Source organism: Nycticebus coucang, chromosome 7, assembly GCF_027406575.1.
Source record: "Nycticebus coucang isolate mNycCou1 chromosome 7, mNycCou1.pri, whole genome shotgun sequence".
NCBI classification, from domain to species: Eukaryota; Metazoa; Chordata; class Mammalia; order Primates; family Lorisidae; genus Nycticebus; species Nycticebus coucang.
In genome coordinates, this window is record NC_069786.1 from 112,297,834 (window position 1) to 112,310,742 (window position 12,909).

At 35.7% G+C, this 12,909-nt stretch overlaps 1 protein-coding gene across 1 annotated transcript in view; it reads right to left on the minus strand.

The window, feature by feature from the left end:
- The window catches only part of ABCA12 (ATP binding cassette subfamily A member 12), a 192,710-nt gene that overhangs the window by 109,332 nt on the left and 70,469 nt on the right, over positions 1 to 12,909 (minus strand). Inside the window, exons 6-8 of the mRNA XM_053597805.1 lie at positions 11,032 to 11,217; positions 9,147 to 9,325; positions 640 to 752 (exon numbers count right to left, since the gene is read on the minus strand). Coding sequence (XP_053453780.1) covers positions 640 to 752; positions 9,147 to 9,325; positions 11,032 to 11,217 — 478 coding nt within the window. The remainder of the gene's footprint in view (positions 1 to 639; positions 753 to 9,146; positions 9,326 to 11,031; positions 11,218 to 12,909) is intronic.

A 12,909-nucleotide genomic window follows, 5' to 3' on the forward strand; every position in this document is an offset into this window, starting at 1 on the left:
GATTTATTTATTACATCCCCAAACTTTTCGTGTGTCTGTGTATATACTTTGTGTTTCTATGTCAGTGGTAAATAATGCTATTCTAGACATGCCAAGGGGGCGTCTTCTGGCTCATTAACTACCTGGTCTACCTTGTCTTACTAGGATGACGGTGGACTTACACTGATCTACTCATGTGCTGAAGTCCATTATGCCTTTTCATGATGGTTGATTGAGGGGTATATTTTTATGAATGAAAGATTCCTCTTGATTAAAAATCGAACTGTAGTAATAAAGGCAAAACACCGCATGTCAGCTTAGACTGTTGTTCCAAAAAGAAGCAGTAGAAACATTTATTGAGGGTTATTCCCCAATATTTATTTTCCACACCAAGCATAAACATAGTTTTACAAGCTAAATAAATAGCATAATAGCATATTTTCACCTAAATAAAACCCCTAGAAACTCATACTTTGCTCTTTTTGCCCATTCTTCCTTTCTCCACATTTTGATTAGCTGGAGATCCAGATTTATTTGTAGCATATGTCCTTGCCTAAGAATAATATCCTCTCTACATGATTACTTTAGTTGCACTCTGCTTTATGTTTCCAGTGGGCTTTGTGACACTGAATTTAATACTGCAAGATGGAAATATAATACCTTGAGCTGGGGAGTCCAGAGTGTACAGCAGATGTTTAACAGACTTCTGGAGGGTTCTGAAACCTTCGTTAGTTGTGACACGTGGATAAACCTTCTGTATGACCAGCAGCGCACTAAGGAGTTGAAAAACAATTAAATCAGATTGTGTGTTCAGGGTTTGCAGATAGAAACAAAAGGTTATTCCAGGAGAAAATGGCTGCAGTGTAGAAAATTATTCTTATAACATAAAAGAAAGGTGTTGTTTTTGTAGTTTAATTACTTGTTTGTCTGTTCATGTACAAAATTCCAACAAAGTGTTCTTAAATCAGGACTGGGCACTTTTCAGTTTCGAGACTTCCAAAATCTCAGGACTCACAGGGCTAAAATAACAGAGCAAAGTTCATATCAGGTTTTTCTATGACTTACAGATAAGTGGTTAGGGAAAGCAACTTTCAATGAAAGGATACTTCTTTTTTATCAATTAAAGGGGAAAATTAAACATTTGACATTATTTTCATTAAAAATTAAACCCAAATAAAGAATCCGGTTTCAGAAATTATTATTATGTAAGCATTTGATAAATATTTATCTTTGCTGAACAATTGGTAATTTTTTAGGAAAAAAATGGAGCTTGCCCTAATTAAAGACTATTCTATTTTTAAAGTAGCTCATAGACAATACTGCTAAGGTAGTTCAAAATTAATATCTATACTAATTGATATTGTCTTTATGAAACTTATTTTCTTTTTTAAGAGATGGGATCTTGCTATGTTGCTCAGGCTAGCCATATCTTCAAATGATCCTCCTACCTTGGCCGCCCAAAGTGCCAGGATTACAGACATGAACCACTGAGCCTGATGGGCAGTTTATACTGGGATAAATAATCATAAAATGAATTTATGCTCAATGTCATTGTATAACACCAAAAAGGAACTAGTTACTTAGGAAGTATCTTTTACTCCCATTACAGTCAGTATATTTTTAAAGAAATGTTGTTATTGCACAAATATGTCTAAATTTCATAAATACTATTGTGATTTATACACAACCATGGCTTTAATTAATGCTTTAATTAATGCTTTAATTAATCTTAGCAACAAAGAGGTTTTGTTAACAATTTCCTATTGTGAAGTTCCATGCAGTGAAGCTCACTCCAGCAATAGACACAGGGTATGTGTACACTTTCGTGGTATTCTATACCATATGTGTTTTTTATATATCCTCCTTGACTTTTGAGACTGCTTATTTCTGCTCATTTCTTTCATAACCTTAACATTACACAATCTGATTTTGGTGACTGAACTTAAGAAAAGTTGCTGGAGGAAATAATGAACATTCCTATGGGTTCCATATGTCCCTATTACTTGTTCCAAAAAAGGCTAAAAAATACCATTGAGACCAAAACTTGATGATAAAATATAGTCATTTGTGAGGAAATTATGACTTCTAATGACACTGTCAGCATTAGAGGAATAATGACAATAAACAGCTGCCTTTGAAAGATGGTTTTATAAAGGGCTCTCCCAGAGAAATGTAATGTAAACCACATGTTTAATTTAGAATTTAGCAATTACACTAAAAGTTTAAAAAGAAACAGATGAAATTAATTTTAATAATATATTTTACTTAAGCCAACACATCCAAAATATTATCATTTTAGCATTTAAGTGATATAAAACTACTAATAAATTATCTTATCTGTAATATTGCATATACTATACTAAGTCTTTGAACTTATGAGGCATTTCTTTTTTTTTGATAGTTATCCATGTCTATAACTTTAGTGTTGTTATATGAGGTTCAGGAAGTGAGGACAAGACATGTGCTTTATTAGCAGTATTGAATAAGGGTTCAATGAGTGTTTACTGATTTATTATAGAACTTCATTAATGATGGCAAAGAATTTTTCCTAAAGTCAATATGAAATGCATTTATAGGGCTTGCTTTGATGAAGAAGACTATGTTTATGGCAAGAAAGCATTCAGTGGCTATGTTGACCAGTTTGATGAAAACATTTCAAATTGTATATAAAGCCAGCACATTGTACCCCAGGATTGCATTAATGTACACAGTTATGATTTAATAAAAAGAAAATAAATAGTGTAATGAAAACACTATAAAGCCACCATAATGCTTTATAACATTTTACATATACTTATGAAATATTTGTGATACAAAAATGTGCAAGAATAAAAACATGATGAACATCTGTGTAATCAAGTCTCAGCTCAATATACGTGTACTAATATTACCAATTCAAATATTATATTCATGCATATTACAAAAAAAGAAAGCATTCCATTTTTCTGTGTTTCTCTGATATTTGAAAGCACAGATTGAGTGTTCCTTGTTTTCTTGCTTCTACCTTTACTTAAAAAATTCCTAGCTTTGCCTGTAGTCCCAGCTGCTCGGGAGGCTGAGGCAGGAGAATCGCCTAAGCCAAGGAGTTGGAGGTTGCTGTGAGCTGTGTGACGTCACGGCACTCTACCGAGGGCGATAAAGTGAAACTCTGTCTCTTTGGGAGAAAGTAGTGACTGGATGAGGCATGGAGGGCTCTTAAGGTGCTGGCAGGGTTCTGAGTTCTTAGAAGGGACCCAGGCCAGCTCAGCTCCTCTCAAGTTCACATCCAAGCTTGGTGGTCCTGGGAGTATCTAATTGCCAGAAATCTTATGAGGCATTTCAATGCAGATGCTAAATTTTAATTGAAAATTCTTAATCTCTCTATATATTTTATTATATTTACAAGTAAAATAGTGGATTCATGTACCCAAGTTGTTCCAAATATACTAAAAAAAAGTTTTCCAGTAACTGAACCAACTGTCAGTTTTTTAAATTTAAATTAATTAAAGTTATTCAACTTAGATAAGAGTCAAATGCTACTCTGCCGTAAAGGCAAGCTACATGATAATAGGAGAAAATATTTGGAAACCATCTATCTGGGAAAGGGTTAATTTTCAAAATATAGAAAGAACTTCTCCAACACAAAATAAAAAATAAAAAAGCAACACAACTTAAAAATGGGCTAAAGGCTTGAACAGACATTTCTCCAAAGCAGACATATACACAGTCAATGGATATTTGAAGTATAGAATTATTATCACTACCTAATAAGGAAGTGCAAATCAGACCCACAATATGATCTTGCCCTTGTCAAGATAAATACTACTGAATAAACAAAAGACATGTGTTGACAGGGATATGGAAAAATCAGAACCCTTGCACACCACAAGTAGGAGTATAAAATGGTACAGCCCCTATGGAAAACATTAGGAAGTTCATCAAAAAATTAAAACTAAATTACCATATGACCCACCAATCCTATTTCTGGGTAGAGTTCTCAAAAATGTATTAGCACTGCCGTTCAGCACTATTCACAACAGCCAGGACATGCAACCAAACTAAATGTCCATACCAGAGGAATGAATAAAGAAAATGTGGGATATACATTCAATAGAATACTATGTAGTCTTACAAAAGGGAGATTTTGCAATAAGCAGCTACCTGGATGAAACATGAAGACATCATGCTATCACATAAGCCAGTCACAGAAAGGAAAATACTACAGAATCCCACATATGTGAGGTGTCTAAAATAGTTAAAGAGTAAATGATGATTTCCAGGGACTGAGAGGAAAGGAAGATGAGAGTTGCTAACCAACAGGTGTGGAGTTTCAGTTAATCTAGATGAATAAGCTCTGGAGAGCTGCTGTAACATTTTATCTGTAGTAACTTCAACATTTGTTAAGGTAGTAGATCCCCACGTCAAATGTTCTTCCAATAATAAAATCTTTTAAATGTTGAAAGTTATTTGCTTCAAAATAATTTGAAGCTGGAAGCATTTTTTTTTAATTGACACATAATTGTACCAACTAATAGGGTAAAGGGTACGGTGTGATGTTTTGAAAAGGTATACAAAACACAATGATCAAACTAGTGTACTTAGCATATCCATAACCACAAACATTTTATACAGCACATAATTTTAATCACTGAACTGTGCAATGGGACCCTAGAATGTATTCCTCCTATTTAACTGTAACTTTCTACCCCCGACCAACTGTCCCCCATCTTCACCTCCCCCCATCTCAGCTTCTGATTACTGCATTCTCGTCTTTACTTCTATGATACAGACTTTTTTTTTTCTTTGATAGAGTCTCACTCAGGCTAAAGTGCCTTGGAATCAGCTTTGCTCACAGCAACCTCAAACTCCTGGGCTTAAGTGATCCTCCTGCCTTAGCCACCCGAGTAGCTGGGACTGCAGGTGCGCACCATAACATCAGATAATTTTTCTATTTTTAGTGGAGAGGGGGTCTTGCTCCTTCTCAGTTTGGTCTTGAACTCCCAAGCTGAAGCAATCCTCCTGCCTTTGCCTCCCAGAGTGCCAGGGTTACAAGCGTGAGCCCCCATGGCTGGGCTGACATCGACTTTTTTAGATTCCAAGTGAGAGTGAGATCATGCAGTGTTTGTCTTTCGGTGCCTGGTTATTTTTAATTTTTTTGAGGAAACTCCACACTGTTTTGTACAATGTCTGTACTACCTTACATTCCCACCCTCAGTGATTGGGAGTTCCCCTTTCTCTGCAACCTCACCAGCATCTGTTATTTTTTTGTCCTTTTGATAATAGCAGTTCTAACTGAGGTTTGATGATACTTCATTGTGCTTTTAGATTTGCATTTCCCCCCAGTGATTAGTGATGTTGATCATTTTTTAATATATCTGTTGGCTATTTGCTTGTCTTATTTTTAGAAATATCTATTCAGATCGTTTGCCCTTTTTTAAATTGGATTCTTTGTTTTTTGCTATTGAATTACCTGAGTTGAAGCTATTTCTCTGGAAGTTGTTTTCATTATTCTGTAGACTGCTTTACATTTATAATCATTACTTGGCATTATTTTCTATTACATAATGCTAAGATATGCAATAATTTTAAATTTCAAGGGATTTAAAATAGCCACAGCACAATGTAATTCACTACACCAAAATAACGCCTAAACTGTTTTGTTGATTTCTACCTCCTAGTGAATATTATTTTGTGGAATTTTTAGGTTTTATTTACTTCTTGTTTTATAATAAAATTTACATACAATAAGATGTATTAGCATGCAATTTAATCAGTTCTTTTAAATGATAAATTGACAATTTGTGATTGTATAAATCTATGGGGTGGAAAGTGTTAAGTCTTGACACTCATGTAACCAATGTGACAATTAAGATAGAAAACATTTCAGTCACCCCAAGAAAGTCTCTTCATGTTTCCAGCTGTTACCCCCAAATCCATGCTGATTTCTAATACCATGACTTAATATTATCAATTCTAGAAATTCCTATATGTGCAGTAATAAGATATCGATCTATTCAGTATGGTTTTTTTGGGGGGGGGAGTAGATTCTTTTGCCAACATAATACTAATGAGATTTACCCATGTAGATGTGTGCCTCAATAATGTACTTCTTTTAATTATTGAGTAGAATTTCGATGTCTGAATAATCCATGATTTGTTTAACTATTCTATTTATAGGTATTTGTTTCCTCCCTCAACTTTTGCATATTATGAATAAATAACCACTGGCACACAAGTCTTTGTGAGGAAATATGTTTTTATCTTCTTGGGTAAATACCCAAGAGTAAAATGATCCCATGGATCTACTACTGAACCTCATGAGAAGCTGCCACACTGTTTTCCAAGTGACTGTATTATTTTCTACTCCAGCTCGCCTCGTGCGAGAGCTTCAGTTGTTCCACATTCTGGCCAACACTTGGTCTTATCCATCTTTTAAAATTTTATTCATTCTAGTGAGTTTGCAGTGATACCTTATTTGTAATCTGAATTTTCTTTTGACGCTTTTCATTGCTGCGCTATCTACTTCCAATTATTCCCTTTCTCCTATAATTGATGCACCTGCTCGCTTTCTAAGACAGAATATAAATATAAAGACAGTTAGTGCTCCTGCATCAATCACAACCTGACTCTGGTCATCTGTCCCAATGGCAATATTCCCCATGGCTCTTAGTATAGGAGACACAATTGGCAGTTCCCAAAAGCTTCACAAGTTGGGCACAACTCCTGTTTTCACAACCATTTCAATCTGTTCATTCAGACCATCAGTAAGGTCGAAAATAGCACAGCAAGTATCTGCTAATACCCCTGGATCATCATAGCGCAGGACACTCACTAAAGTAGGAAGAATCTGCTCCACAGCATCTAATGGGGGTGCAGGATTCTTGTTGTGACAAAGGTTTGAAAGTGTCCAGGGATGATCACATAAGTAACCACATGATAAAGATGACACATCAGGAGTAGCTGCACCATACTTAATAACCAAGTCTCAGAAAACGGAACCTTCACCTACAATGTTTCCTAGCACCCACACAGCCAATCTGATGACCAACCCCCAAACTAACATTCAAAAGAAAGCTACATGGGCGATGTCAAACATCACAGCTGGCCGGCAGGACCAGATACAGCGAGCTGCGAATCATGGCCTAGTCCCATTCCTTGTTGGCGTTCTCTCGAAGGCAGACTTTCAGACGGCAGAGGAAGCCGTATGGGCTGTGACCAACTATACAAGTGGTAGAACAGTTGAACAGATTGTATACCTTGTTCACTGTGGCATAATAGAATCGTTGATGAATCTCTTAACTTCGAAAGATACCAAAATTATTCTAGTTATTCTGGCTGCCATTTCAAATATCTTTCAGGCTGCTGAGAAACTAGGTGAAACTGAGAAACTTAGTATAATGATTGAAGAATGTGGAAACCATGAAAATGAGTGTGTGTACAAGGCTTTGTTAAGATTGATTGAGTAGTGTTTCTCTCTAGAAGAGGATCAAAATGTAGTATGGGAAACTGCCTCTGAAGGCTGCACCTTCCACACTCAGGATGGGACTCCTGGTATTTTTAACTTTTAGATTGTGTAGCTGAGGCACAAAGTTGTTGTGTACTACATTTGGTACAAGTAGTATCAGTTTGTCTTACTATTTCTCTACTGAGAACTCTTAAAATAAAACAGGAATATAAATCAGAGGAAGAAGAGCAAGTGTCAACATTCTGGGTGAGTGAAAATTTCCTGAAGAGGTAAATCAGGAAGAATGTAAGTTATCAAACTTCCTGATGGCTTTCTCCTTCTGTACTTCAGCAAAGGTGTGCTCTCATAAGCAGAGCACGGACATGGGTTCTGATTCTTTGAGTTCAGGTACTGGCTTTGCCACTCCTATTTGTAGAAACTTGGGGACATCATTTGACCTCCATGAGAGCTGTTTCCACTTCTGTAAAATAGGAATCTGTTGTCTCTATCTCAGAGTGCTATCATAAGAATCAAATAGATTAGTATATCAATACAAGGGCTTATTATAAGGTCTTTGAACAGGCATAAGCTCTTAATAGCATTCTAAGAGTAAGAATAATCTCTTTTGATGCTTTAAACATTTGAAATAGAACCAGGCTATTTAAGACCTATTAGAGAGGAAGCCTGGGTTCTAGAATTGAGAAACCCAGTCTTGAACCTTCCTAATTGCATGATCAGCAAATATTTAATTTTTATGACCTTCTGTTGCTTCATTTATAAAAATAAATAATGTTTGTTGTAAGATCCAGTAGTATATAGAAACAGTAAAGTGTCTGGCATGTAATATGTACTTAACAATTGATAACTGTTGATGTGGTAATTCTTTTCTTTAACACACATTTTCAAATTGTTATAGCTAAATAGGACAGTCAAAACCTGAGTACTGTCCGTTAAACTCTGAACACTGGCCATGCCCAAATCTCTTTTATGAAAAAAAGCAGGCTTTTCAAGTGGTTTTCTACAAATGTTTTTTTTTACAGGTGCCCGCCACAACGCCCGGCTATTTTTTTGTTGCAGTTTGGCCGGGGCTGGGTTTGAACCCACCACCCTCGGCATATAGGGCCGGCGCCCTACTCACTGAGCCACAGGCGCCACCCCTCTACAAATGTTTTTAAAAATCTTTTGCTCTATGTGCCAAACAAAGCCAACCCACTCTGTTGGGCTTAGAAAGGTTTATAAGCCAGCTGGGCACAAGGGAGGCCAACTTCCTTGAGGTGGGTTGGAACAAAATTCTAACCCATAGTATAGTGTCGTTTTATAATAGATGGTACCAAACAAAACACCCAGAGGCCTATGACTCTTCAATAGTTTAAATGCCGGATGCAGAGAGCTCAGGTTGTCCCTGAATAAGCCTGAGCCACTGTTGCGATCCACACTGGTCCTGCTGTAGACCTCATTCTCAGAAGCGCTGGGATACCGAACAGCGATGCCGCTGATGGGATTAGTGTTCCTCCTTGCTTCCTCACTGATGCCTCAATAACCCTGATAACCACAGTGTGTGTTTCTTCTTCACTAAACAAATACACTTACCTTCATTGCTCAAATCTACACTAGGGTGCTGAAGGATTGTTTGCTATGTGGTTAAATAACCTGCCTAGCAGTGATCCTCACAGGTAACCACAACAGCAACAAAAAGACTTTTCTGCGAACAATAATATTCCATCTAATTCCTACATTTCCTTACCTGTTTGCCTTTCGAAGAACATCAAATAGATTGCTTAGTGATACATTATTCTGAAACACATTTGGAAAACTGGAGAGAAACTGCCACAGAGCTCTCTGCTCTTGTACTTGTGAGAAGAAGGATAACGCTCTGACCATTTCTTGAAACACTATCTTCTGATTGTTGGGGTCACTTGATATCTTAAAAAACAAAACCACGGAGTGAAAAAAGACTTTAACATTTGTAACCACCTGGCTTACTGTCTTTGAAAGCCTCAAACATCTAGACTTTTACATCGATGGTCAGTTTGAGGCCATCTTTTACTGGGAAAAACTGCAACCATTTCTAATGTTCTTCAACACAATTGGATTTTTCCACTATCGCTCCAGAAATGGACATATTTACGTTTGGTTAACGAAGTTATATTTATATAAAATATTTGAAATTATATATTTGTGAATTAAAAGTAATTTCCCAAAATAAAATTACCTTTGAGTAAAGTTTATTTTTTTTTTTTTAGGACCTGGTTTATGAGTTACAGACATATCTTCCCTATATTTACTGCTAGACCTTGTATCATTTGAGTGGAGTACCCTTGAAACTAATATATAGATGAAGACATAGAAATCTAATATCAACATATTCATAATATGTACACATATACATGTTTAGGAAAATGCTTTCCATTACAATTTCATATACTTAGTGCAATAAAATATTTTCAAAGATCTCATGCAACACCAGGAACTTTATCATCATAAATGATTTATAGTGAATGAATCTGTATCATAGTAACACCCTGTACTACAAACAAACAAAAACTATGATTTTTGCTCTTGATTTGGATTATAGGACCCAGCTAGTACTTCTAGAGGTAAAGTATTTTCTTTATTGTATTTCCATCCAAAGAAATGCTAGCAAAGTTAAGCTTTTGGTTTGTCTTAATTCAAGGTCTGAGAATGTGATTTTTGAACAATGCATTTTTGACTATGGAGTCTACTCTACATGACTGACAAGTTTGTTAAGAAAGAATTGTTAAGAGCTTTACATTGGATTGGGGTTATGATAATAGTATTTCAAATTATGATATTTGATAAAATTACACTGATGATAAAATTCAGAGAATCAAGGGGAAAATATTAGAAGTGGACATGTTTCATTTATTCTGGTTTATAAAATTTCAAGGAAGTTCTGAATACTTTTTGTGATCTTTCATTGTATGTGGGATTTCATTAAATGTAGATTATTAGTGTTTTATTTTCACAACTATCACTCCAGACTAGCATATGCAAACAGTTTTTAGCACTCCATAGTAAAATGTTCTTGCTTTTAATGTGTAACACGTTGGGAAGTAGGATATATTGTTTCATCAAAATTTAGCTTTTCAAACTAGATTTGAGGTCAATGAGTATAGAGAAAGACATTACCTATTATTCTTACTTCTGATAGTTATATGGCTCTAATCGGTTAATTATTAAACTTGTGTTACATCCTCACTAATCTCACTTAAAGATTTCAAACAGTTACTCTTTATTCAGCATAGAGCAAAACTAAATTTCATCTACGAAGAGCAATTTCATCTACATTAACCATAATGCAATATTTTTGGTTCAGTATTGAAGTCACCCCCATTCTTCACATTTATTTTTTTATTAAGTCTTTTGCACATAGATCATAAATACATTTATGCCAATTTCAGTGTGTACTTAAGATTAAACATTGTGTCCATATGTGAGGAAAACGTGCCAAAGGTGGGCAGATGTCCCAGTCAGCACTGCCCAGTCCACACGGGCTACACATTTGGTCTTTGACTTACGTTCAATCACTTTGAGGCTCCATGAACAGAAAGAGGACCCTCCTTATATTGTTGGTGAGATCTTGATTATATTAATAGATCTATACTCACCTGAGAGAATTGCTTTTTTAGTTCTTGGAGAGAAGACTCTAAAAGAGTCATGTTGGAAAGGCAGAATTTGTTTAAAACATTTTTTCCTAGAGTGGTCCAGGAGAAGGCGTAGTCTGCGATGTACCCTGGATGGCGCTCACATAGCTCTCTTCGTATGTCTTCTGAAGTTGAATTTTGCTCTAATAGCTAAAAACGTGTGAAAATAGTGAAATCATAATGTTAATAAATGTAGATGTTAAATTATTCTAGTCTTTCAGCAAACTGGCCTGTCTTCACAATAGCTATTTTAAGGTCCTCCATTATAGCAACTATTAAAATAACCATAAAATGCATTGAGTTTACCTGTAAGAACTTGCAGAGAGAACAGGGGGTTGTGGCAAATTCTTATCATTGTTATTATTTAAAAGATTTACATGTGTCGTTTAACTCAACTCATTTCCTGTTTCTGATCAGAAAACCTAAATGAACCAGGTCTTTTCTGATAAAAATCTTCATGCCAAAAAATGTTATTCCTTTTTTTCTGGACACTGGGAAGCAAAGACTCAGGTGTCCTAACCTTTTCTAACACATCATTGGAAGCCAGTTGTGATCTTCCATAAAAAAGGAGCTTCAACATCAAAGAGCCAACAGTGTTTATTTACAGAAGTGGATAAACACGGATTAAGTTTTACTTGGAAAACAATTCTTCCATTTAAGTCATACATACAGAAAGAAAAAAGGAAAACATATGTGAAAATACGAAAAAGCAAGCATAATAACTAAAATCAACTACTGGAAATTGTTTTCATTAAGGAATCATTATAACCACCCCGTATATTTTAGAGCTCCCATTCTTCGCAGATGTAGCATTATTTTCATCTGCAATATTACTTGCGTTTGCCATAATGAAGTTGTTTAGGTATTTACAGAGCCAATTATATTTAGTAGTCATACTTATGGGGTCCCTCTTAATAATTAGTTCTTACAATTCTGTCAAGGGAGGCCAGATTCACCTTCCATTTACGTTTATATCACAAAGTCTACACTCTACCTTCCAGTGAGTCAACTTGTAAGTGTGAGAGAACAAGATGGGATCCACTTATCTTGGATGTGCTGTAAGGGCTCGATCTTCTAGTCACTCACCCGTATCTCTTTTCTAACAGTGCACATAAACTCGCCCCAAATGATTTCTCTACTTGTTCTTGCAAGGGTTGCAAAAAGCAGTAAAGAGAAAGAAAGAGGACTCAGACAGAATGCTGACACAGGCATCAATATGTCATCCTAATTTTTATATCCCTTCCTATTCCAATTTCTCTAAAAAATGCGTCCATACATAGAAAATTCATTTTTGGCTTATCTCCCCTGGATATATAGCTCTGTGTGCTCCCTCGCAAAATTCTAAAATTTTATTCCATGTAAGAAAGAGAAATTCAGCATTTCCATACAATAGAATAGCTTTGCTATTCTAGATATTAGATCATTTATGTGATCCAGTGCTTAATCATAAATGATTAGATCATTTATGTGACTGTCTGCTTCTAGGAACCAATATGGAAGCTGGAGAATGGAAGAGAATAACTTTCCCTGCTTTACACACTGCCCTGATTGGAGGACGCTTTAGACTGGAATTAACTAGGCATATTGGGGTACTTTTATGCCTTTCAGGGAGTTTTAGAGACTTCCAATAGTACATGAACTAGTCTTTCTTTTTTTTTTTTATTATTGAATCATAGCTGTGTACATTAATGCGATCATGGGGCACCATACACTGGTTTTATAGACCGTTTGACACATTTTCATCACACTGGTTAACATAGCCTTCCTGGCATTTTCTTAGTTATTGTGTTAAGACATTTATATTCTACATTTACTAAGTTTCACATGTACCCTTGTAAGATG